At 41.6% G+C, this 27,325-nt stretch overlaps 1 protein-coding gene across 4 annotated transcripts; it reads right to left on the reverse strand.

The window, feature by feature from the left end:
- Nucleotides 1-2,006: 2,006 nt before the first annotated feature.
- Nucleotides 2,007-27,325, reverse strand: CAMSAP1 (calmodulin regulated spectrin associated protein 1). 4 transcript variants are annotated; one of them, XM_058853632.1, is made up of 19 exons: nucleotides 27,160-27,325; nucleotides 26,354-26,516; nucleotides 17,762-18,024; nucleotides 17,413-17,574; nucleotides 16,712-16,792; nucleotides 15,711-15,743; nucleotides 12,386-12,527; nucleotides 11,310-11,449; nucleotides 11,114-11,210; nucleotides 10,545-10,722; nucleotides 9,840-9,931; nucleotides 9,398-9,482; nucleotides 6,587-9,026; nucleotides 5,767-5,903; nucleotides 5,466-5,674; nucleotides 5,277-5,379; nucleotides 4,816-4,931; nucleotides 4,442-4,560; nucleotides 2,007-4,181 (listed from the first exon to the last, which is right to left on the reverse strand). In XM_058853632.1, the coding sequence occupies exons 2-19, from the start codon at nucleotides 26,514-26,516 to the stop codon at nucleotides 3,879-3,881; spliced, it is 4,863 nt and encodes a 1,620-aa protein (XP_058709615.1). In that variant the 5' UTR covers nucleotides 27,160-27,325; the 3' UTR covers nucleotides 2,007-3,878. The 4 variants fall into 4 exon arrangements, with proteins under 4 accessions (XP_058709615.1, XP_058709614.1, XP_058709617.1 ...); XM_058853631.1 differs by having other exon boundaries at nucleotides 9,840-9,934; XM_058853634.1 differs by lacking the exon at nucleotides 15,711-15,743.

Here is a 27,325-nt window from a genome sequence, read left to right on the forward strand (position 1 = left end):
AGAAGAGCTGAACTTACCACTTGGAGCAGAAGAGTAAAAATGCACCTTTTCCTAGGCCCACAGGAAGATTGAAATCTTCAAACCCTCTAAAACCAAACCAAGCCTTAAACCTGCAACAGAAAGCTCAGGGAAATATTTTAATTTTAGAATAACATTTTTTTTAATAAACCTGTAATTATTTTTTACTTACTACATGGTGAGAGAACTCCAATGTCTGAGTGGTAACCCGGAATCAACTGGAAATTTTCAATGCAATGTGGAAAACGCATTTCTTTCTAATGGACCATATAAATATTCCAGTTTTGAACTGCCTTTAAGAGCTTTATACAATAAAGTTTCACTTATCTGAAACACACACCACCAAACCCAAAATACTCCCCAGATTTCTTCAGTTCTGCATATGAACAGCACTAAAATGGTACCAAATTTATCCAAAATCTTCTTTTTGGGATGATGTCCTTGGAGAATCCCGGCACAGCCTCATCCCAGGAATGTTTGGCACGTCCTGACCCCCAAACCCACCCCCCTCAGCCACCTGCCTCTCCCTCAACTGCTGAAAATTAATTACATTTAACCCTCTAATTAACTGCAAGCCACTTAATTGGATAAGCACAGCATGGATAACAGCTTAGTCCACATCCACAAGGACTGCTCCATCCCAGGGGTGGGAGCAAATTCCCAGGACAGCTCAGAGTGAACAGGAGACACCTCATTTGTTGCTATATTTAAACAATAAATTAAATAAAATAGAAAGTGAGGGGGTTTGGGGTGGTCTGACACTGCTCCAGTCATCAGTTCTGGGGATTTGTGGCAGGAAAAGCAAAAGGAATGGAAAATTCAGGTCCTGAGAACTCATTCCTGTCATTCTTACCTCAAACAGCCCCAAACCCCGGTTGTAGGAAGAGAAACTCCAGAGATTTCTACACTCAGCTCAACAGTTTTGGGGACAAAAATCAGCTTTATTTTCTTGCCACACTCAGCCCTTCCAATGTAGGTGAAAGCTTCTGAAGTAAGTTAGTATTTTCCAAATTCAGATTATTTTGGCTTGAAGTCTTCCCCCACCTGAGAGCAGGATGAAAATGAGACAAAACCACAGCGAGTACAGATGCAAACATGGAGCACACAGACTGATGGACAGGGCTGGAGGAAACAAAATTGCACTTGAAAGCACTTTAAAGATGCACATTCTTGGATTTGTTAGTAAGAAACAGAGGTCACAGACAGAGCTCCCACTTTCTCCTCCTCCTCCTCCTCCTCCTCAAAGGAAGCACAACCAGAACCTCTGGGAGCAGCTGGAGGAGTTTTTATGCAGTTCTGCTTGTTTGGACACAGCTAAGAGGGAACAACCTTGGCTCCAACTAATCCTGGGGGAAACCAACCCAAACAAGCAGCTTAAGCTGCAGATTGCCAAATTAATTCCATTTACCTGCAGGGATCACAGCCCCTGGGGCTGAGGGAACAGGTGATTGCCACACTTTTCCCTGATTTCAGGTATTTACACGGTGCTCTGGAAGGACAAAATCCCATTTTCTAAGCAAGGGTTTTTAGAAGTGACGCCAGTAGAGTTATCAGGGTCCAGATCAACCTTGTTAGTGCCACACATCAGGATTTTCTGTCCTTGGGAGGGAAGGGTTAAACATGAGGTCACTAAAACCAGTCAGAAATCCTCTGTATTCAGAATTCTATAAATTTAACCCAAACCTCAACACTAACTAGAAAATTACCAAATTTCTGTTATTGTGTGACTACACAGATGAAAGGAGCCCCAGCAGACAGATTCAAGAGTCTGATGAAATGGATCCTTAAACTATTTCCCAATTTTCTGAGAGCTTTTTGTCCCATTCTTGCCCACTGCAGTCAGGAGAAAAAAGCTCTTGTCACAAAGTTATTGCAGCTCCTTGCAGGTGAAGCTTTACCAAACAGAAAAGCACATCTTTAAAGTGGATTAGTTCTTGGAGGGGATGAAGTGTCACACCAACAAAAGTACACATGAAATAAAAAAGAAATCAGTTAATGATTTTTATTAAATTTCAGTGTTTCATAAAATAAATATGGTTTATAATATCAAACAGTGAGAAATAAAGCACAAGCATGAAAAGCATGGTAACAAAAGTTACACTCATGACGGTGTTTAATACTTAGCACTTTAGAAATCATAAAGCCTTTAATTATTTACAAGCAGCAAACTATCTAACATAATTTACAAAGTTGCAGCAGCCTAGTCAGGGAGTCCTGGGAGGGGAAAAAACACAGAGAGACTGCACTGGAAGACCTTCACTTCACTCTACCTACCCAGCACTTCATCCCATCCCCTAATTCCCCCTATGTACAATAACTCTGCACCTTCCATCATCTCCAAGGTCAATAATTACACTGGATTTAGAGCTCAGTTCCTCTCGAGGACAGGGCAGCACCTTCTGCACTCAAGAGACACAAATTCAAGTAACACTTCAAAGAAAAGTAAACATGTGCAAACCCAAGTCAGAACCTACAGGAGCTGCAGGTAATAAGTGTCAAACCCACAGAGCAGGAGCTCCTTAGCAGATTAAATTAATTAGGGAATAGCTACAGAAACCTACTTGGGAACCAGCTGGGGCCAAGAATGAGACATGGGAGTGGTTAAAAAAAAAAAAAAAAAAGGAACTGCAAATATACCCTGTTACCACAGACAAAAATTTAATCTGCCAAAACACAAAGACTTTTAAGGTCATAACTCAAGATTTAATATTTCAACATGAAAAGAAATCCAAGCCATTCGACTTATTTGGGCTTTTGAAACAAATGCAAATGTCTCTGTTTAAAAATTGCTTTCAAATGAGAAAAACAAATCAATATATATTAATTTATCACCCAAAATAAAAAAACATAACACACTCTTCATTGTAGAGCATGCTGCTCATTCAGAATAAAGACAGGACAAAGAAAGTAGAATTACATTTCATGATGTAATAAAAACATTAAAATCTGTGATCGTTAAGTGCACCATCGTACAGGAGTAGCGTGCTCAGAGTGGAAATGTTCTATACCTACCAGCATCGACCTTTATTAAAGCAAACAAATCTTTAGGACACTACCTGAAACTGAAATCAGTAATCACTGGGCTCCGTTCAGCTTGCCTTAAGTTTCAGTCAGGCACATTCCAGCCAGTAGCACCTGTTATGCCTCTTCATGATTGTATTCCAGAGATCTTTACATCTGTCAACAATTTTTTATATTTTTTTTTTTAGAAAAAGACTGGCTTTTGCAATCCTTGCAATGCTTATCTTACACAGATCCTGCAAGTAAACTCTGTTCTGAGCAGCACAAGTTGGGGCTTTTTTCAGAAATCTGAGAGCTGGACTTACGTTGGCAGTAGGTACAGTACAACAACTGGATGTATTCAACAGTTCCTCAAAAAGGTCTGAAAGGAAGATTTCCCTAAAGACTGATTAAAAAACCAAACCAAACCCAAAGCACTTCACCCAAGATCTGTTCAATCCTTCTACCCAAGTTCAGAGCTTGCCAACTTTGAAGAATGCCAGGAAAAAGGAGGGAATGAGGTGGAGAGGAAAGAGAATTAAATTATTCCAAATTTGTACCGATGAAAAGCTTCAAGTAAAAGGAAATCCACTTGTTTGAGATCTTGCTACATGCACAGTCCCTCATCAGCTGAAAGCCACAGTAGTTAGCATTGGGTGTAACAGCAGATTGATCATTCATAAAAAACACTGGCAACGTTCCTTCATCCTCAAGAACTTGCATCCGCGGTTCTCCGTCCCGAAGCTTCTTAAAAAATGTCAATGGTTCTGCACATTTCATACCAAACTGGAGGAAAATGGTAAACATGTCTTCTCTCAATGCAATCCCAGTGAGCCAACCTTCTCCCCAGGAGCTGGGTGTCATTTCCGAGTCTGGCTCTTCTTTGGCACCGCGGGTCGCTTGGCTTGCCACAAGTGGTTGTGGATGGTGAGAGCATCCACGCTCACTGACATGGTTTTGGCTGGGATCACGTTAAACTGTTTTCTGTCCGAGCTGTACTTATAGAGTTTATCAATCATTTTCTTGGTGATGCTCTTTGGCCCTGTCCCAGTCAGCTTGTAGATCTCCTCCGTGTCGGGGTAGTAGCAGTAAAGTGCTCGGAACTGGCAGCCGGCGTCACGGAACAAGATGATGTAGTGGTTGGCGTCGCATTTCTCCAGTTCCTGCAGCAAAAACAACCAGGTACAGGGGTTGTTCACATGCCAAGCTTTAAGGTGAATAGCTGTTCCTCTTAACATAATTTTTCCAGTCTCTTTGTAAACCTAAAACTGGAACTCTAAATAAAGGATCCACGTGGAAAGCAAAAAATGCTCTATACAGCCACATTTTAGGAAATGGAATTCACACAATACATCAGTGGGATTATGAAATCAGCATTACAGACCCATGTGATTGAGAGTGCTTTAATCATTTCAGTATTTACCTCTAATATTGAATTCTTATGTGGTTCATTCACTTTTCCAGCAAGACAGCAGTGGGATATAGCATTGTGAATAATAGGTTTGTTGGATTTGCTGCTGGGTTCCTTAAATAATTTTGGACCTAAAGAAGATAAACAAATCAAAATTATCTGCCTTACATTTATGAAGACTAAGATTTTAATTCAAAGTGTAAAAAAGAAAAAAACCTCATTCTTTTTCTAGAATTACTTTTAGAGCTATTAAACAAAACAAAATACACCTGACAATGTCTCAAAAATAACACAGAACACATCACAGGTTTTCCTGATCTGATATTCATAATAAATGAATAAAACAAACTAAAGAAAATCAAACTAAACTAAAACAAAGCAGGCACCTGTGTATTCTGCCACTGAAGCAATAGAAGATGCTGTGGAAGCGTTCTCCCAGTCTCTCTCTGTGTTTCTGCTGGGATTTCTGCTCAGAATGGGTAAGGACTCCATTGATTCAACTCTGGGAGGGAAATAAATAAAAAATTATATGCCAAGATTTTGGGGTTTGGGCCTGTAATCTGACATAAATGCTTCTGTCCTTGAGTGGAACATATTATTCTCCTTTATCCTCCCCAGAACAGTCAGATTCTCCTTGCTAGAAATCAAAGCAAAACTGACTCCTCTGGGAGAAAATAAAACAGAATTGCAAGTTTGTACAGAACACTGCAGCTGGCAGCCACATAAACCAGATGAATTCAGCAGTGCTGATTGTGCTCCTCTGTCAGTGAGGTGAAGCAAACAGCACCAAAACCCAAAACTGTTTCATCCCCCAGGACCAGAGAAACCCCAGAGACCCTGGCTGTACCTCTGCGAGGGAGTGCCACCAGAGTGAACACTTTCAGGCTCAGTTGTTGCTGCTGAGGCCAAAGACAGACTGGAACCAGACTGAGCACTGCTCAAATTATCAGCTACAAAAAAAGGAGAGAAAATGTCAAACACATTTGGTTATAGCAGATTTGAAACTCAAGGAGTGCAAACAAATCCAGATTCTTACGTGTGGAAGAACACTTGGTGCCTGAATCACTGTAAGATTCCTCACGATGGACTGACTTTGGCCTGGGTTTTTTGGGCTTGGATTTGGGCTTCCCAAGCCCTTGCTCCTCCAAAATTTGCTGCTGTTTTTTCCTTAGATATTCCTGCTTGATGAGTTCTCGCCGAGCCTTCTCCTCTTCTTTCCGTATCCGGTCCTCCTCAGCTTTGCGGCTGCCAAACAAACACAAGAACAGTGAATTCAGCATGGAACAACTTCCTCATCTTAAAATGAAGAGAAATTCTTTTTTTTTGTGCATCATTACCGAGCTTCATCCCTTTTTTGCTCCACCTCAGCCTCCAGCTGCTGCTTCCTCAGCCGAGCCTCCTCGGCCTTGCGCTGCTGTTTCAGAAGGAACGCTGCACGTTTTTTGGCCAGCTCATCCTCTGCCTTCTGTTCATCCTGCAAAATCCAAAGGGATGGAAATTTTAAGGAATAATGGACAATATATTAAGCTGGACATCACAAGGTTGCTGATGATTCCAAGAAAATTTGAAGAAAAACTATTACTTTTGGAAATCTTTACATTTTTAGAATTGGTGAGTGTAAATCAAAACCTCCTATTGCTCCAGACAAAATTAAGACAGTTTTAGTGTTCCCTTAAGTCTGTGAGGAGAAAAAAAGGGGCTCATCTTACTCTGACTTGTTTTAAAATATCTTTAATCATCACAAAATCTTCTAGACCTGCAAAGTACAATACAACTATGATGTGGGCCAGGATGGACACCACAAATAATCCCAGTGCAGTGACAGTCAATCAAAATTAATCACACTACAAAGACCCTGGAAGTTAAATTCCCTGAGACTAGTTTGACTTTCTTGAAAGAGAAATTAAAAGAGAAAGTATCATCATGTCAGCACATCTGCAGTATTGACAATAATCACTGCTAAGCACAAATTAAGACATAAATGTTTTGAGAGCAGATCTTTCTTTTTCCAAAAGTAATTGTTTTCCAGTGCAGCTTTTTTATATCCAAATATTGCAACCAATGAGGGCTGTGGTCCATCAGGAGACTGGGAAACACCAGTTCTAATGCTGGGTGAGTGTGTAACAGAAGCCAAAGAGAGAAAGGTAACACATTTACCTTGAAGAAAAAACCCACACCAGACTTCTGATCACCTTCACTAATCATATCCGTGGAGCTATCCTGGTTTTCAAGTTCTCCTTCATCTGGAGCTTTTAAATCAGACAAATCTACTTCAATGAGATTAGCCTTGCTTCTCAGGGGCTCATCCACTGGGACATTTTCTTTTCCTGAGCCATCAGAAGAATTCAACCCCGCTTCCTTGAAGCTGTTATTCACCTCTTTGCTCATTTCAGACAGAATATTTGCATCTTTGGAGGTGGAGAGAACAAGTGCCCTTTGATTGCTCTCATCATGAAGTCTATAGGTATCAAAGAAACACTTCTCCTGGGAAGCACTTCCATGATCAGGGCTGCTTTCCAATCCCCCTTCCGTGGGTGTCTTTGCCAAGCTATTGGGTGGGAAAGGTCTCAGATGTGGAAGGTTTTCTAGGCTGGGTGTTGGGGTTTTAACACATGCTGAACTCTGCTGTCTGTCCTTAGGGACTTTCAGCTCTGAAGGCCTTCCTGGGCGGGGAGTTCTTCCCTGGCCGAGGCGCGGCGGTTTCCGCAGGCTGTTCATTCCAGTCGGAGACAGGGGCTCAACAAAATGAATCGAAGGTTTCACCTTTTGGTCCTGAGAGTTACTTCTGGTTCCTGGGGATGGCACTGTTGGAGATTTCATGAGCAGCTCCTGCTGCTGGGAAATCTTTAAGATGGCCTGCTGCAGGGTGCTGATTGTTTCATTCAGCTTCTCGATAGAAAGATCACATTCATTTATATCTGCTTCAGTCACGTTGTCCTCTAGGAGGGCAACAGAAATAATTTTACTTTTTTCCAAATCGTGTATAGCCGCAGGGTCTTTTGGTTTGTGCTGCTCAGCAAAAGCCAGGCTTTCCTGCATTTTTACTTTTGCTACTTCTTGAGAATCGCTGAGCATTTCTTCTCTCTCCTCATCTTTCACAAGAAACTCCTCAGACTTGGAACCCAAAGAAACTTCATCTAAATCTTCCCCGTTGTGCCGAGAATATTCTTTAGCAAAATGTTCCGGTTTAAGGGGTTGTGGACCATCAGGAGATTTCCCTTTTTTAACAACATGCAGGAAAGCTGCCTTGCCCAATTTTAGTCTCTGCCTTGCTGATAAGGCTTCCATCTTCTTCTTCTGAGCCTCTATGGCCCTGCGTTTCTCTTCCAGCTGCATATGGAGCTGCACCAGCTCCGAAGCTAAAAGATTAACGTTGTCTTTGTTCTGCCTGCTGGGGCTCTGCTCTCGCTTTTGTTTCCACGTGGTCAGTGGTGCTGGGCAGCTTTCTGACCCATCTGGGGTGGTTTTTTGGGAACTGCTCGTGCTGGACTTGGTCTCGTAGCTGTTGAGCCTCTGCAGCTTCCTCTCTGCAAAGCTGGTCATGCGGACACTGCCGCTGGCCATGGACACGCTGCTCACCTGGGAAATGGTGCTCAGGCAGGGGCTGGAGCGGCCGCTGGCATCGTCCTTGTCCTCGTGTTCCTTCACCTTCATATCCTCCTGCAGCTTGGCAGATTCCTCCTCACCAATGTACTTAGTGACTATAGGATGGTTGTCTATGACCACCAAATCCTGGTCAGCATCTTCCATGTCCAAGAGATCTGGCTCTGAGTCCTGTCTCACCATAGTCCAGGCTGTATCCTGAATGTGCAGGTTGAGACCTTTCCCATAACTCACACTGACTTTACTCGTTACCTCATCATCAGGTTTAGCAGCATGAAGAAAGAATCCTCCAGTGGACAGCTCCTGAGAGGAAGGATCTAAACTGCTACTAGCCAAAGGTCTGGAAGCTTCTACACCTGCTTCCCCCATGGCCACTGCATCTGCAGAACTGGGATCTGCAACTGGAGTGAAATCAGAGCTAGAAATTGGAGTAAAAGTCCTATTGAGGTCATGCTCACCATGAGTGCTCGTCGCTTTCTTGCGGATCAAAGACAAGTGTCCTTCATTTAACCTCTTTGTTACAAAACTCCTCTGTTTCCCCTCCCCACACTCATCCTCTTTATTGATGACCTGTTTTTCCTTGGCTGGTTTCAGGACCGCAGGCATTAAAGGCTCCAGGTAAAAGCTCTCGGCTTTGCTGTCAGAAGGGTCGCTGTTTGTTTTTGGAGACCACGCTGTGGTGGCCACTATGCTGGGCACCCTGGCTGCTGCATTCTGCACCTCAGGCTCACCACGGCTTGGCCTCTCTTCAGATCTGATGATTGCAATGAGCTCCTCATCTTCATCCTCCATTTCTACGTTGTTCAGCAAGCTCTTGCCGTTAGCTTTCACCGATGGAGGGTGGGGCTGATTTTTGGGGGTTACATTGACAATGTTGGAAGCAAGACTGTCCTTGCTGATGGATCTGGCCAGGCTAATGCTGTCACCAGAGCCAGGGTCCACATCAGTACTGGCAGAATGATGAAGGGCAAATGGTGTTGGCTGAGACAGAGGCCTAGAAAAGATAAGAAGAATCTACTGACACTCAAGCACGACAAGGTACAATTTGTTGAAATAAAGACCAGATACAGATACAGACAGCTAAAATCGTTGTTGCATTTTAAAAATGCATCCTGCATCACGAGTGACCAGCAATACCAAGCAGCAGCTTCAGACACTTCCATTTCCAGCATTCCTGAAAATCAAATCTGACGTATTTTCAATTGCAAATCTAAAATCAGTCAGCTCTGAACGGGCACATTAAGAGAACACAAAATTAAGTGACTGTCAGTGCAGTTCTAGGGCAGTGATATCACATTACCACAATTAAATTGTCACAGTATCACTTCCTCAAGCAATGCTGTAATAAATAAATGCCTCCCTTACCTGGGTTTCCTCTCTGGCCATGCCAGAACTGCCCCTCGTGGCTGCCCATCAACGCGGGTCAGAGAATTCGAACGGTGCCGATGGCCTGAAAGGGTTTTTAATTGATAATAGTTTAGCAATGGTCTTTAAACCAGCACTTTTACCTCATTTAATAGCAAATATAGAAACAGAATCAACTCCTTCCCCAACAGATGGCAGCAGAAAACAGATTTGCTGCAGCTGCCACCAGACAGACACAGTCAAAGCCTGAAAAAGATTAAAATCCACTAAGTTTCTTAAAAGATCTTTAAGATTTACTCAAACTCAACATGCTCACCCACTTGTGTTATGGCAGTTTGTTCAATAGTAAATAATTTCTAGAAATTAACTTATATTTTAATTAATTTTTTTATTGACATTGACAGTCATTACCTGCTAAAAGGCAAATTCAAGGCAGACTTACCAGGGCTGTCTTCTCCCTGTAAAGATTTTTGTTGCTTTTGCCTCAAAGGCAGCAGTGGATGGGAAGGGCTGAAGGCAGGGCTTCCTCCTTTGCTACTAATTCAGAAAAGCAAAAATTAATGACTACAAAGAATTTATTCTTCTATAACCAGAAAAAATATCAAATTGTGAAGTTACACTGGTAAGTTACCCTTATCCTCTTTAAAACTTAATGTCATTGATTTTTAAGAAGTTCCTTAAAGAGAAGCTTTTCACATGTAACAACACAAAAATAAAGCTATTACCAGAAATTAAGCTTCTAAACACAGCAGATTTAAGATGTCGCTTACTTAAATAGTAAATTCAAGACAAAGGAAAGGCTGGAATAACTTAGAGGTCACCAGGAAATTTATGCCAGCTGAAAATCCTGCTCATTTACCTTCCTGCACATCACATCATGTTGAAGTTTGTTTTCACAGAACTCCAGAATGGTTTGGGTTGGAAGGGATCTTAAAGACCACCCAGTTCCAGGCCTGCCATGGACACGGACACTTCCCACAAGAGCAGCTCTCTCCAAGCAAATCCCTGTCCAGCTCTCTTGGAGCCCCTTTAGGTACTCTAAGGTCACTCACTTTGTGGCAAAATGACAACATCTAGCAGCACAAATCCCCAGGTTATCCAAAGAGAGGCAGAAACAGAAGGTGGAACAACATGAAGACAGACTCACAGGTAGTCAGGCTCCTCAGGGTGCAGGTAGTACCTGCTGCAGGCCTCAGGGGCTGCCTGGGCTGGAGGCTGCAGCTCTGCTGGGCTTGGGCTGGCAGGAGTGGCCAGGAAACTGCGCTTGGTGGCGTTGGAAATGGGGACAGGGGGCCGGCTGCTCTTCTGCTGCATCACTGCCTTGACTGGGCACAAAGGGACAGCATCAACACAACTCAGAGTAGCCAGGGAAGGAGCAGAACAGGACAGGATTGCAGAAGGGAGAATAAAAACTTTGTCTAGTCTTTATTTAAAATATCTGTATTCTGGTGAGCTTAATGGGAGTTACAATTAATGATTAATTAGTGGGTTTAGAGGGGGGAAGAAGCACCTGTTCAAAAATTATCCATTCAAAAAATCAGAACTCAAGTGGATGTAGGACTAATTTTCCTTCTACTTTACTGCTTTTTCAAAGATTCCCAGGAAGAATAAACCTTGGGTAGAAATAAAGCTTCCAAGGAAACACCACTAGGCAAGTTTCACTGCAATGTATTTTCTGAATAACATGCTATCAGTTATCTGTGGTTACAAACTTACCATCTTTTATTTCTTGGATATCTCTTGGCTGTACAAAGTCTGGTTTGACATTCTCAAACCACCAGAAGAGTTCTGCAATGAACACCATGACATTAGGCTGAAACAGAAAAAGAGGAAAATTACACCTCACATTGACAAAACATCCATGATTTACCCACATTTTATTGAAAAATATATCCTTTGTTATGTTTCTTACCTTTAAAACCAAAGGAGCATACAACATGTCCTCCAAGGTGAGGTAAAAGCATTTGTTTAGGTACTCATTTGAGAATTCTCTCAAAAGCTGAATGTTATAGAGGCTGTCTGCAATCGATGTCACCTCCTTCAGACAGATATCTGGGAAGGGGAGAGGGCTGAGTAAGTTCTGGCACTGTCCCCTCCACCCACTCCTCACAGAAACAATAAGAACTTTACAGGCTCTACAGCAGCACTGGATATTTACTGGCTACCTGTGACATTTCTCTACCTGCTCAGTACCTGAGGGACAGGAAAAGGAGGAAGAAAACCACAGAGAACAGTTTCAGTTCTGCATTCGCTTTTGAATCCACAGGGGATTCTGTCTATCACAAGGAAAGATAAAAAGGCTACAGAGAACACACATAATGACAAAATACAAAAGCAATTAAAACCAGACATCTTGATTTGAATATAATAAAGGGTTACTCCTAGGATTCACAGTGCTGGTTCCTTCTGAAAACACTCAGGAACTCTGAAAGGTACAACATATCTGAGAATTTAAAAACCATTACAAAATGTTGATCTGCAGAAGTTAATGCAACAAGGACATTGATTTATTAAGTAAAAAAATTCTGGGGAAGAGAACTAAAATTTTGCAATGCTCAAGAGTGACAATTTCTGCAGATTGAGAGAAACTATTTCAAAAGCTAGATTTTAAAATGCCAAGTTCTGCACTCCTACAGAAAAACATGAGAATTATCAGCTAACAGTTGTGGACATGTACTCCTTTTTTATGGTACTGAAACCAAGCTCAGTTATTTGAGCAAAGAAAGGCACATCATCTAAAACTGGAAAAGAAAGAATTCTTTTGTAGCTCAAAACATACAGAGCACAGTCTTCTAAATACAGTAAGGAAAAAACCAAGATCCAAGAGAGATTATTTTTCAGATGCAGATTCCATATGTGACCTGGCTCCAACCTGCCATATTCCACTATCTATTAAATGTGCTGCATTTTTAATGTATTTCTAGTTCAGCTTCCAAAGCCTGAAGTCTTTTATTCTTTTTTTTTTCCCTCAAAACCTTTATTCCATACCATCCAGTTTCATTTGCTCTGGACAATAATAGTGAATCACAGCTAGAAGAGCAGCACCATCGCTACCATCCTTCATCAGATCTTCCAGCACAGGGAAATAGGGTAACTGCCTGCTGGAGAGGTGGTCCCTTCTGTAACGCACCTACAGAGAGAAAACAAGGGCTCACATCATGCTGAAGAGGCAAAAAGACAAAAAAAATCAAAAAAGCAAAGAAGAAGGAATCTGTGTTAAGCACTGAAAACTCTTTTCGCTGGATCCTTTCTGCCTTGCTGCCCCAAGTCAAACCCAGCTGACAAAGCTGTGCTTTTCTCCCTGTGGAAGCCAGTCCTGAAGGAAATGGTGTTTCCCTTTTAATCCTAGAGTGGTTTGGGTTGGAAGGGACCTTGAAGATCATCTAACCCAACCCCCTGCCATGAGCAGGGAACCTTCCACTAGGGCAGGCTGCTCATCTGCCATTCAGTCTCCTGATGCCCAGGAGCAATCTGTGCTGCCGGATTCCTCGCTTCATTCACACATTTCAACTTATTATAATCAGTTCAACTCAAAACAATTCCACACAGATGTGTGAATGCAGCAGATCCAAAGGAAGAGACACGGGGAACTGCATGAAAACACTTAAAGCTTGGGAAAAATGAAACACAGCAAGAATTATTGTGATGGGCTGGTGATCTCTCATACCTTACCCACATCCATGGATTTGCTGTCATGTCCACAGACAGCAAAGTTCTCTCAGAGAGAACAGAACATGGCACATCTGTGTGCAACAAAGGTGTTGTGCAAAAATAAAACACATGGCCTTTTCCAAAATAGAGAGGAGGAGGCCTTGACATCCCCAGTAAAACTCTCCTTGATTTACAACAGATCAAAATCAAGCTCTGGTGCAAACCACCCCACAGCCCTCAGGGAATTTAGAGCTGCCAAAGCCAGTCAGCTGAAGAACAAATCTTGGCATTGCTTCTTGCAAGTTTTGCAAGTTCCAGGGTTGCTGTTTCCTGAGCATCCACACACTATGGGAGGCTGTGTCTAAACTGAGCAGCAAAGCAGGTGGGAAAGCAAAAGCAGAATGCACTGCAGGGCCTGGCAGAAACACCTGGCAGTGCTGGGAATACATCCCTTGGACACTTCAGGGCATGGATAGCACTGGGATTGAACAGAATCTCTTGTCTGCTGTGCAGACACACCAATCACACATTGAATCATCAGAGGAAAGCTGGGTTTTACCAACGGCATCCTACACTTCCCAGCCTGGGAAAGCTCTACACACACACACACGCTCCTAGGTGTCACTTTAGAATGGCACAGGCTGTGAAAAAATCTGTTCAGAGCAATGAAGATCACTTGGAGCAATGAGAACCAGTTTCTTCTCTTTATTTTGCACATGCTATGCTAATTTCCCCAAGGAACTCAAAGCTAGCTCTGCATGCTAATGCTATTTTTCCTGTCCTTTTCCCAGGTGCAAATTGGGTTTTTCCCCAGCCTGGAGCACTCCACGAAGATGTAATGGAATGGGAATCATACTGTACCACACGAGCATATTCCACTGGTTCCAGCATGCAGTGCGATAGGGCATGCATCAGATCAGGCTTACACAGAGAGAAATAGTGAGATACAGGATGGTGATTATTCAAACAAGAAACAAATCAAAGGCATCAGCAACATCCATTATGCACTAGAAATGTGGTTGTTAAGTCTGGTAGAGTAAGTGTGCACACCAAGATAAAGTGGTTAGCTTGAAAGGGTCAGCATTTATCCACTTAAAGTAAGCATATTAAAAAAAAAAAACTTCAGAAATTATTTTTCAGCTTTAATTCCTCCTGTAGTTAAAGTAGATACAAATATTTCTTTTCCAATAGGCTAAAATGGAATTTAAATCAACCATAGTCAATACCAAGAACTAAAATCTGTAAAGATTCCTTGTTTCTTTTGGTTTTGGTGAAAAGCTCCATAAATTTATCAAAGAGGGTTTTTATGGACTTAATTTAATTATTTTTTGCACAGCTGTTATTCTCTTAACCTTTCAGTCTTTTATACTGAAAATTCTGAATTCTTCCTTATTTTCTAAGCTGAGTGTCATGGTTTGTAACCCTCCTCCCCATGCATACAATGAATGACATTTGTATGCAATAATTGCAGAAATGGTGCTATTGAAATAAATTCTGTATTAAAAAGCCCCAACCAAACAAAAACCACAAAATAAAAAAGCACAGAATTGACAGAATCTGACAACTTTGAGAGACTGCAAAACCTGCCAGTAAACCATTAAAATCTAAGTGAAGTGAGACAACCTTTGTTTATTCCTTCCTTTAATTTCAGATATTTAAAGTTTTTACTCCAGCCCACAGATCTGGTTCAAACAAAAGGATTAGGAGGCTGCAGTGGGACTGAGCTCTCTGTGGGAAGGCAGAGAGATCCCAAGGAGGCTTCCTGATCACACCTGCCTTTTCCAAGTGCTCTGCCCTTTGGAATTAACAACTGAGATAACAGCTCATCTTCCCAGAGAGAAAATGAGTAACACCAGCTCCTGCAAGGGCAGGAGAAAGGGCATCAAAGCTAAGGAAAGCAAAGGAACAAAGGAAAATCTCTGCAAGTTGAAATAAATCCAGAAAACTCTGACAAAAGAAAGCAGCATTTCTAGAAGCACTATTTTGTTGGGTTGTTGGTTTTTTTTTTAATATATAGTGGAATTGATATTCCAATTTCACACTTTAGCACAAATTAAAATCAGTATTTTGTTCCAATGTGCAAACTGTCTTCCCTCCCACTGCGCCAGCTCCAGGCTCCTTAACTGAGCACACAGTCCCACCCAACTGGTCTGGCCAACCTCCTACCCCACCTCAGTGAACAGCAGTGCTCTGGCTCTGACAGATTTACAAATCTGCACCAGAGCAGGTGCAGGAGCAGTGTAAGAGCATTATTTAAGCACAAACATCTGAGTATCTTAACTATGGATTCCAAGATTAGGCAGCCGTTTAAGCCGCCCAGCTTTTCTCTCACCTCAGTGCTGTCATCAGCTCCTACTTACAACCAAACCCAGCAAATGCAACCATTTCAACTGATAATTTTCTAGTTTTTATTTTCTTCCTACTCCACCTCCCTCACTCCTGCAGTGTGGAAGCAATTTTGAGATGCTGCAAAGTGAGTATGCTGTATGCTGTACAGTATGCAAAAAGCACGTCATGAAAACAAAGCCTGATGACCCAAAAGCTCACACAGGTGTTTTTCAAAGAGCAGCTGAGAAGCATTGGAATGGAAGCAAACACTCTGAGGAAGTTTAAAAAGCCATGGTTTTGTGGATGACAACTGGTGTAAAAGTAGTTCACTTACAGGTACTAATTTCCAATACCATTTGGAAGGAGACTGCTCAGGAAGCAAGGAAAGGAACGTAGGAATAGGAAAGGAACATCAGCAATGCAAGTTAAAAGCAGTAATACTTAAATGCACTTCAGCAATAAACACTTTCATATTTCAGAGGGCTTGTAGCCTAGAAATTTAGATTTAAAGATACTAAAATGAGACCCAAAAGCCAACAGGGTCAAATAATTCAAGAGATCCCTTTAGACCACAGATCAACTTCTAAATTAAGCAGCTCTTTTTTGCCAAAGGATATTATTTTCCCTAAAAGGCACGTAAAAAACTTTTGCCACTAACATGAAAATTAAACAACTGTGCCTTGTTCATAGGTCACACTTTGAGTCCTTTGCCCAGTAATGCCAATTTGAGGAAAGAATATGTTATTTATAATTTATCTTAAGTTTTTATGAAACCACAAATTGTGAGTTCAGATAGACATTATGTTGGAGAAAGACCTATTTGACATTCTCCAGAAATGAAAGTGTGCTATATTTTGCAATATTAGTGCATTGTGATATAATTTCAAGGGAAAAAGCTGGAAAAAACTACAAACACACATATATAACATTTGAATGCCAAGAGTATCCTTGCTGGACAGAACCTGAACAAGTCCCTAAATACATATTAGATAAATAACCCATGCAAAAAGAATATGCCCCAAGAGCTTTCAAAATATATAACATATATTTTGTGCTGTGAAAGCTGAGTCATATTTACCCACATACAGGTGACACAGGTAATTTTAGTTGAAACAAGTTGTTCTCATCCTACTGAAACTTAAAGGAAAGTCAGAAGATACCAGTGGGCTTCAAAGGCGAGGAAGGGCACTGATGACAGAGACAAAACAAACTGCATGCAGAAAATCTCACTTTTGAGGATTGGAGCCCTCACACTTCTCTGACAAAGAAAATACTGATATTAAATCCATTCATCATCAACACACAGTATCACAACTGAAGATAAATTTGTTTTACCTTTTGATGCCCTGGACTTTCCATTAGTTGTTGTTTTAATTTAATCTCTTTCTCTGTTATCTCTCTCATTTTAAGGTTCACCTAAAAGGGCATAGCATGGAAAATTAATTAAAATATGCCTGGATATGTTTCCACAAGTGTCCTTCTTGCTCCTGTTACTTAATGGTCAATTCATGCTATAAACATAAAAAGTTCATAAAAAAACACAGTAGAGCAGTTTTCTAGACCAACTCTCTATCAGCAGTAGCTGAAATCACAATCCTGGGTTTGCAAAGACACATTCTCTTTGGAATGTGACTCTTAACACCCAAAAGAATTAGAGTAACTTAACTGCTGCCCTTGGAAAAATTTGAGCATTTCTGTTAAATATTCCATCTAGTCAGAGTTAAGTCCATCCTCTTATTTAGCATGAAACAGTGCTTCACTTAAAAAACACCACACCAAACAAAAAAACACCTCATAGCAACTTGTCTGAAACTAAAGAATCCAATTTTTACAGGTTTTTCTAAGTTAGTTCCTGATTATCTTCTTTATTTTCAAATGTATCAGCTTTATTCTTCCCTAAGAAAAACAAGTCGCAAAAGTAGAAGAAGATGATAGAAATGCACAAGAAAGAAAGGAAGACACTCATCAGAATCTGTTTTAAAAATCTGAAAGGTGACAAGAGAAGACAGGCAGGCTTTTCCCAAAGTAAATTTTACCTTGTTAATCCAGAAAACCATGGCATCCTCTAAATCATAGGGCAGTTCTTTTGAGGCACTGAATGTAGAGAAACGCTTGACACTGGCAACCACCTTCTCAATGCTGATCATTTCTACAGTGTAGGCCATCATAAGAGCATCAATCATTGCCATATGAGAACTCTGAAAGTAGGAAACAGAGAGGATTGGAAAATAAAATCCCTTTTAAAAAACGCTTTGTTCTAACTGTATTTAAAACAAAACATTCCTAAGGTTAACGACCTAGAAATTAAGAGTTCTTCATTCCATTTACTATTTTAAATAGTGTTAAATAAAAAGGAGATGATTAGGTGGATTTAATTAAGCTAACCATTTTGATTGGTGCAGAGCCCAGATCAGATTCAGACACAGGTGTATCATCGCTCTCCATGACGTAAATCCCCTTCCGAGACAGCGCCTGGATCACGGACTGGTGTCCCTGCAGAGCAGCCACCTGATCCCCCTTGAGGATGAGGCTGCAGACCCGGCAGTAGAGCTCGCTGGAGAGCAGCAGTTTGATCACAGGGGGTTTGATGTGCTCCTGCTCGTACTGATCGATGTAGAACGGGTCCTTCAGCTCCTCCGGGACGTTGTCTGCAATGGTGGAGAGAACAGCAGCACAGCTCGTCACCAAAAGCCATCGCTGAATGTAGTGACATGCACATTTTATTTATATTTTTATTTATATATTCACTGCTTAGATCCCAGCTTAAAATGGGTGGCAGATGAGCAAGGTTTAGCTGGATCTTCAAAGTAAAATCCCAAAGCATCCGTGCACAGCAACTGGACAAGTGCAAGAGGGTCTGGCCAGTCTCAAAACCAAGCCACCAGTTTTTGGATGAATTTTGGCAATTCAGAACAAAAAGACAGAAATGTTCTACTAAAACCTTGAATATTTTACAAACCAACCAGTGAGCTGATCATCCATTTTTTTGTCAAGAGCTTTAAATCAAACTATTGCAGCTTTCAGCCTTTAAATAATTCAAGCCTAGGAAGCAAAACCACTCCACTTGGATTAAGCAAGAACTTTAAACCAAGTCTAAAACTGAATTTCTTCTGCCTTGGCCCAATTTCCACAAGTTGTGTTAGGATTTTATCAAACTGAGTCTAGACCCTGAGTGCAGTAATTTAGAAGAAGTTAAAATTAGCAACACAGAAGCCTCACCCTTGCACACCCCCAGCCATAAACACATTTTTACTGCTCCCCAGCACAGCTCAGAGCTGGCAGGAGAGAAAGGCACTAACAACAACTAATATTCCAATCACTCTAAATATGTCCAAGACATCTCAAATCCATCCCTTACTCTATATCCCAAAATAAATCCTTCTCCTCATATTGGGTAATCAGCCTGGAAGCTATTGATCTTTGTAACAACTGAGCAGGAATAATGAGAGTCTGCAACTCCAAGAAAAATATTTTCTAGCCTCAAGTGTATTGTCTTAATAGAAGCCTGACATTTCCTAAATTTCAAATACAAAATTCTATCTAATGCTATCCAGTCACTCTGAATATCTTCCCCCAAAGTCACTTAAACAGTTCATTTTAAATATATACATCTACACTTAAAAGAATTATTAATTTGGCAGCATATTTACTTTTCATTCAGCTCATTTCCCGAATAATTAAATTTTCCCATTCCAAGAAACTCCTACCCATATCTCTGAGCTGCAAAATAAGCCACAAATAAATATTTGTATACTGCAGAGCACTTGATGTTCATAAAGAAGAGGAATGGAGACAGAGTGTTATTGCACGAGCCACAAGTACATCTCACTTAAAAATATTCAGCAAACCAGTGCTAATAGCTCCTGTTAGTCAGACAGTGCTGGCCCTCTTTTTCAGAAAGGGAAGAAAGTTTAAAATGTTTTCTGAAGTTGTTTTTTTTTAAATTAAAATTTAATTATTTTTTCCTTTCTATGACATTCAATGTGATTTTCTACTGAAGATGGTTGGAAGGGACACAATAAAAACCCACTGGCACTACCTAAGTAGCATTTGTTAACATGGCTGTCCATTTTTGTGAAACACATAATAAATTCAGATATTTTTAATCTTCTTAACATTAGTCAACCTGACCTAAAATCAAAGGCTGTTGAAAGCTCATTCCAGTTAATGGTCATTTCTATTTCCAAATAGAGAACTCCAGCTTCCATTTCTAAAGACTGAGGAAAGATCCAAAAATCCAAATGCAAAGCAGCTCATATTATTCAACATTTTAGTTCATTACAAGCAGCTACTCCTTTAACAACCAAAGACACGCTGCTTTGTACTAGAATTATTTGTGAAAGGAAATAATACAAGCTCATTAAATATCCATGAAGTTGTACATCTCTGGCAGAGCATTAGCACCACTCCAAATTTTAAAGTTTTTTTTTTAAAACAACACCAAAAAAACACAAATCCCAAAAGTCTGAAATCTGAAGCACTTGGATGAGGGATTTAGTCCCAACACCTGCTGTCCACCAGCTCCCAGGTCCTGCTGAGGTGAGTGCCTGGAATTGGGCTGGAATGGTGGATAAAGAGCCCTGAAATCCCTCTAAGACACCTCCTGCCCCACAGCCTGGATTTTCCTCTCAATTTTCCTTTCTCCACAAGGTAGAGAGACTGTGATTATTTTATAGACTGTAACCACAGCAAGGAAAAAGGTTTCTCTGCAACACTAGCATGTCCAGGAGGGAGCCAATCTATAGGGTTGGGGTCTTTACACACATTATTAGCACAGGAGAGGCCATGGGAGCGTGGTGCTGATCCTCCCACGTGACAGGAGCAGGCAGATCTCCCACATCAATTCCCAATTAAACCAGCTCCATTTCAATGATTTTGAAAAGCCTTTTCTAGCACTAAATGGATCTAGTTCTTAGTGAGGAGATTCCATGTCACAGAAATCAATATGTTTAAAAAAAACCCAAACAAACAAACCAAAACAAACAAAAAACAAGAAAAAAAAAACCCCAACTTGCATCGTGTCATTCAATCTGAAAGTCCAGCCAAAAAACCTGAAATCTTTTTATTTAATACTGAAGAATCCTCTAATTTCATGTTTCTGATCTCTATATAACTGCTTAAGGACTGAATGGATTTGGATTGACCAGGATTAAGGGTAGGGCTGGGTGGGAATAATTTTTAGTACCCAGATTAATAATTTGACTTCCTACTATCACAGGAAGTTATTCATCAACATTAATCCTTCCATAATTGCAATTTATTTCCCTGTAAACACTTGTCCAGATTCATTTTTTACCCATAGAACACTTCTGTCTGTCACACATAGGAAAATTCCTATAGCTGATTTATGTCCTGACTAAAGATCCACAAAAAAAAATTAAGATATAAAAACCACATCAAAGCTCAAGAGTGACAATACTAACTTTACTACTTCATTCAAATTTATTTCACCCTGGACATAATGGCAGGCACAAATAAATGAGAAATAAATGGCTGGAAAACTTGCAGTGCAAACAGGATGCTAAATAAGTGTATAATTCTGAGTTTGGAAACTTCCAAATAGAATTGATGTTGTGTACTCAATGCAGTTGTCTCAAATAGGGTAACACAGAACAGACAAAAAAGGGCTTTAATTGAGAGGTGTCTTCAATATTTGAAATCTGCATCTGAAAGTGCAACTGAAGACACTGATCTTACCTTTCACACCTGTAAGTTATCCTTACCTGCAGCACCCAGGGCTGCTCATTCCCCAACCCCCCTTAAAAAGGACAGAATTCCCACACTGCCAGAAATCCCAGGACTATGTTGTCACTTTTAGAACAATTATACCCCATCAGAGTTAGCCCAATGCTAATTTAAATCATGTGAGTGGACACACTCATGGACACTTTTTCTCCCCAATTTTTATGGATCTGACAAACCAAAGATGTCATAGGCTTTGTGTTTGCCTCACTACAGAATGTACCAATTCTCTTTTTGAAGAAAATGTCCCAGGCTTTCCAAGCCCCAGTTTCTATCAGCATCTTTTCCAACACCTTCCTTCCATGACCTACAACTGAACTTGGAGGTTAGAAAAGTTCTGTTCAGTAAAACTTGAGTTTTTACATATTTATGCCTCAGATTTTGGAAAAAATCAACATAAAAAATTAACTTCTGAGAAATTAACATCTAAGCTGTAGCTACAAAAATTTCTGCTCAAGCAGTTTAACAAATCATACTAAAGGAAACCAAATTAAAGAAGCCTCCAATACAATATTTTCATTCAGCCATTCTTTTGGTCTGTTCCATGGTATTAATGAGTTCTAATATCTCAAAACTTGTATAAACCATCAAGTACAAAATCCTTGAGAAGATCACAAAAAATAACTTGCAACAACTGTCAGAGAAACAATTATTGCCAGACTCCCCTTGCTTCAGGGGAAGGAGCATTTCTTTATCATTTCACTTACAAAAACCTGTTCAAAGACAATTGCCTGATTATGATTTGATAAAGAAAAATACAGCAATCTGAACAAATTTGACTTATCCCTCAAACTGATGGGGTGGATCCACCCCAGGTGTTATTTTATCTCCAGAAGCACGAAGAACTGGTTTCACATGGAAAGGGAGCCAAGCTGTCCTGGTAAACAGCACGAAGCTTATTCAGATTCTGAGTAGGATTTCGTTAGTATCAGTATCTGTTCCCAGAATTATTCAGCACTGGGTGAATGTCCTCCAAGCTGAGCACAAACTCCATCTTCTCAGCACTAAGACCACCAAAATATAAACATTTTGTGTTGGTTCTCATTATACCACTGAATTCTAAAGCCTGTAAGTGATCTGTAATAGGACACATGAAAATTTACATACAACAGGCAGGAAAACCCCAAGCTAAAGGCTTTGCAAACTGCTGGGAGAGTGACTGCACTTATTACCATATCTTTTGATCAAGGATAAAGCCACAATCCTGGATAAAGCAGAAGAGACAAAATAATAATTATGGAATCCTTCACCCCTGTAAACCTCACACAATAATACTCAGTGTTTATGAAACAGGTGCTAACATTAAAGAAACAAATGTTTAACTGTTAGTACTTGCTAAACACAACAGCTTTCTTAAAAGGATTTTTACTACCAACCTGAGAAGAAAGCTGACAAAAGACAAGCAGGGAATCCAGGGATTTAGGGAATTTAGCTCAGGAAACATCCTCACATTGCCTCTACCAACTGGTAACTGTGGGGAGCTATTACAGCACTGCAAAACCTTATTTAGCAAGTAAGTTCTAAGTATTCAAAGATAAAAAAACCCCAAACCTGCATTTCCCCTCCAATGCATTCCATTAGTCCTTGGTTTTCCTGCCTGCATCTTGCCAAAGGTTTCAGGCTACTGTCAGCATTAAGTCTGGAAACTATGTAAAGCTCCCAGCCCTGATAAATAAGTAAAACCCATCAGGTGCCTTTTGAAAAATCCTAATTTTGCACACTGTTTTACAGAACCAACAACATTTGCTCTGGAAAGGGTTGGAAAAGAATCCACTGCTCACAGCAGTCTGCAACACTGAGACACTTCCATATCCTTCAATACCTAAATTTTAATATTATAGCCATGATAATGGAAAACACAATTTCTACACATAAATTAGTGCCACATTAAATCTGCTGAGAAATCTGAATTTTTCATTGTCATTGTCTATTTTCCCCAGTGGTACCAACTAAAACCATCCTGAGTTTGTTCTTTCCAACTGCTGCTGCTCAGAGCCCAGCAGGGCTGAAGGGCCTGGTCCACTTCCCACTGCTCTGCATGGCCTCATTCCTGCCTGGCAATCTGGATCATTCCAACCACTGTGGAAAAGTGATCTCCCCATGGAAGGCTTGCCAAGCCTCCCCAGCCCTCCCACACTCACCCCCTGGGAGCTGAAGTTCCCCACACTCCGTGGCAGCTTCGCTCCTCAAACCTTTAAACATCAGGAATTCCAATTCCCTGAAGTGGCTGTTTGGTTCTCATCGAAGTTTGAGGATGAAAAAAGATAATTCTGGTCTAATTAAACTCCATTTCCTCCAATCACTGTCTCAGCTAAAAGGACTTAGAATCTGTCCAGGGTACAGAAGGTTTCCAGATGTGCTCAGAGCAAGAGTGATCCATGTCAGTACTCCCAGGTTTACTTTTGGAGATGGATGACAGCGAATGGAGAAAGGCCTTCCCTCATGACATCCTTCCCCTCTGCTTTCTGGAATTCACACAAACAGTTGTAGGACCTCCCTCTGGAGCCCATCTGTGCCAGCCAGGCATCCACCACAGCCAGGAGCTGCAGGTTTCCAGGAACAAATCATCCAGCCCAATTCCTGTGCAAGAATAAGACTTGTCTTGCAGTGTTTTGTAGCTGCTCTGTTGTTTGGCTACCAAAATTCTCTTTTCATGGCCAGAAGGTGAAGAAAAATAAATAAATAAAGGTGGACTGCATCATCTTGCATCATCAAATAAAACAAAGCCCAAACTAGGACTTCAAATTATTTGTCATGCATGCTCCCAGTGATTTGTCCTTGAGGAAAAAAAAAACAAAGGAGGAAGAATTTTCATATTTAAATGCCAGCTTAGAAGCTGAAAATTCAAATATCCTTTAAGAGCATAGAGAAAATACACTTGCAGGTAGAACCTGCAGGGATGAATAACTTTCAGTAACAGTCTACAACAGCATCAAATTCCTCTTCTTGACCCTTTCCACTCTTCACCACGAGCTCAGCCTTACCCAGATGAAAATGAAATCCACCAGAATTTGAAGGATTAAGGCACAAAATTATGTCAATTCATAAATCAAATCCAAATCTAACATTTCAGAAAAATATTCATTCACTTGAAAGCAGTTATGGAAACCTGGTAAGATTTACTTCAGAACAGAACTGTTTTAATGTTGCAAACAGATAAGCTTTTTTTGACCAAATTAACCAGAAATTAGTCTAAAATAATAAAAAGTCCTCAAACCCTTCAATCTGCATACTGAGATTTTAAATAATAAAATCACAATTGATTGTAGCTTCCCAAGACTCACTGAACAACATCCGATATCTTAAAACTAAAACACAGCCCTGAGAGATGACAAGTAATGTGTTAAATTCAAGTATTATTCAAAATCATATTCACACAGGAAACCTTCTTAAACCCATCTCTCTATGAATTAAAGAGGCTTATAAATTTCTAGGGATTGTGCAATGCTATTCCAGCAGTAATGGCTAACATGTGACAGCAACTTGCAGGAGCCATTTCAAAAATCAAACTACATTTCCACAGGCCACAGTCCTACAAAGACACACACGGACAGAAATCCTCACTCACTGGGGTAAAAATTACTTTTTCCTATTGTTTGTGGCATTTAAATGTTGTTATTTGTAATCTGAACAAGACTAAATGCAAGAAGAATAACTGGCAGAGGCTGCTGCAGCCAGAGATTGCAGTCCTGCCATGGGAAAAGCTGTTTCTTTTTAGCTTTTAGTCACAGGAAAGCCAAATACTTTTACAACCTGTGCAGTTGGGAGCATAAACAGACTTGCCATTAAGCAATTAACTGGTCCAAGAGGTTCAGACACAACCCTGAGTGCTGGAGCAGACACCACGCAGCAGCACAAGGCCACCGAGCTCCCTCTGCAGCGTAGGATCCGTGCCAGTCCCTTCCCATTTAGGATCAGCTTTCCTTTGAAACAAAGTCACAATATAAATAGTGCATCCCGAGGTCTGGAATAGCTGTTTTATCGTGGATCGCTAAAAAGTTTCAGGAAATGTTACAAACAATTCCAGTAACTGAGAAATATTTACATCAGGAAGTGACAGTTCTGTTCTTTCGAGTTATCAATGACACCCTCCCCAAATTCCCACATTTTCAGACGTCATCTGATCCATGGGGTTTGCCTCTTGTTGCTTGTAACAAAATACATTAAACACTGCAAACCCCAGGATTTTTTTTTGGCCCACAATCACCAAGATGGAAGGGGACACTGACAGGGCTAGAAATGTTTAAGAAGAAAAATAATTTATAAAAAATATTCCAACAAGGATTAATATTTAATGGCAGGAATGGACCACTTTTCTTCAGCCTTGTCACCAAGTAAGCCAGTGCTAATCCATTAAGCATATTATGAGTTTGGAGAATTAGACTTAGATTAACAGGGCCACCTCATTTTCCAAAACAAGACTCTATACACGTTTTTTTATTACATCTTTTGTTCTGGATAAAACAGACCTACTATCATTGCATCCTATTTCTTCATAATGAAGCTACTTAAACCCAAGATGTATCTTGTACATCAAGACAGATCTAGTTCAAGAAAAAAAGCTTATTTCAATAGTTTCCAGGAAAGCACTGTACAAATATACTCCAAGAATATTTATTTTTCCATGTTTGACAGTAAAAGTTTATGACAATGTGAGAGAAGGAAAAACTCTTCTATCCCCTACAACCTGCTCTTTAATGTCACAGCACCTAAACTACATCTGCTCATTCAACATTTCCTTCCATAAAAGAAAAATGCTGCTGAACATAAACGGATTATTTCTTAGTTCTGAATGTAAAACCACAATCTGACAGAAAAAAAAAGAAGTCCTGACAGAGCATACAAAGGGTATCAAGGTCCCAGCATCTGTTGGCCAAGACGACTAGACAAGGAAGAACCTAAAGCCTGGAGGGACTTGGGGCCTGCAAGCAGTGACATAAAGCTCTGTGGAACAAAGTCTGCTTAGCTAAAGCAAGGATTTAAACATTTTGAGGCAGGCAATTCTTGCCAAGCACCATCTGGGAGCGTTCACCATTAGGTTTGCTGATTCAGGGCATCTCACACAGTCCCGTTATTCCTGTTTAAGGTACCAGCAAAGATACAGTAGCTTTGAGAACACGCTGCCATATTATTGATATTTAAAACAAAGCCAAATTTAATTACTCCTGAAACAGCAGGGGAGACAGAAAAAGCAAGAACAAAATCAAGAGTGACTTTATGTAGAGGTGATCTTACCTATTCCGTAGGCTTTAGCACAGATCCATTGTAGATTAGCAGCTATTTTTGCTCTGGCTGAATCATAAAGCTCCAAAGGGACAATCTCAACTGCACTATCTGTCAGAGCATCCATTTTTCTTCTGGTACTATCTCCACCCGCACAAACATCAACATCCACCATCTAAAACAAAAACAAAAGGCAGAGACTTTTACACGAGCCGACGATTCTAAAGGCACACAGGAGAGGGGCTGGCCAGGCTGCACACAACAGGCCCGACATCCTTCGGGATTTCCATCGGGAAGGCTGATGTAGCGATTCCAAACCCACTCGTTAATCAAAAGGCATCGGAGCCCGGCCCGAGCATCCCTTTTTGTCAAGGGCAGGGCCTGGCTCGGCGAGCCCCCGGCCGAGGCAGCGGAGAAAGGCGCAGCCCCGTCACCTGCCGATGGGATAAAGGAAGGATGGGGCTCTCCCGAACAATGCGGGCAGGTACCGCCGCCCCCTCCCCGCCCGCGGGGCCGCGCCGGGGCAGGGGCAGAGCCGGGGCAGCACCTGCGGCTCCTTCCCCCGCCTCGCTCCCGAGAAGCAGCAGAGGCTCCGCGCCCGCACGCCCATGGCCGGGCCGAGCAGCGCCGGGGGCCGGCGGCGCCCCCTCCCCGCATCCCCGCCCCACCCCGGCGGAGGAGGAGGCGGCGGCGGTGGCGAGGGCGGGGGAGGCGGGGGGCGCAGCCCACCCGGCGCCGGCTCCGCGCAGGCCCCCGCCGAGCCCCCGCCGCCGCCGCTCCCCCCCGCCCGCCGCGGCCTGCAGGCCCCGCCGCCTCACCTTGTCGCGCTACCGCCGCCTCATCCCCGGCGCGGGAAGGGGGCACGGCGGTGCCCGGAGCCCCGGCGGGGCGGGCGAGGCTCGACGGGCCCGGCGCCGGTGCCGGTGCGGGAGGCACGGACGGAGCCGCCGCCGCCGCCGCCGAGGGGCCGCGGCTGCCACAGCG

Source organism: Poecile atricapillus, chromosome 20, assembly GCF_030490865.1.
Source record: "Poecile atricapillus isolate bPoeAtr1 chromosome 20, bPoeAtr1.hap1, whole genome shotgun sequence".
NCBI lineage: Eukaryota > Metazoa > Chordata > Aves > Passeriformes > Paridae > Poecile > Poecile atricapillus.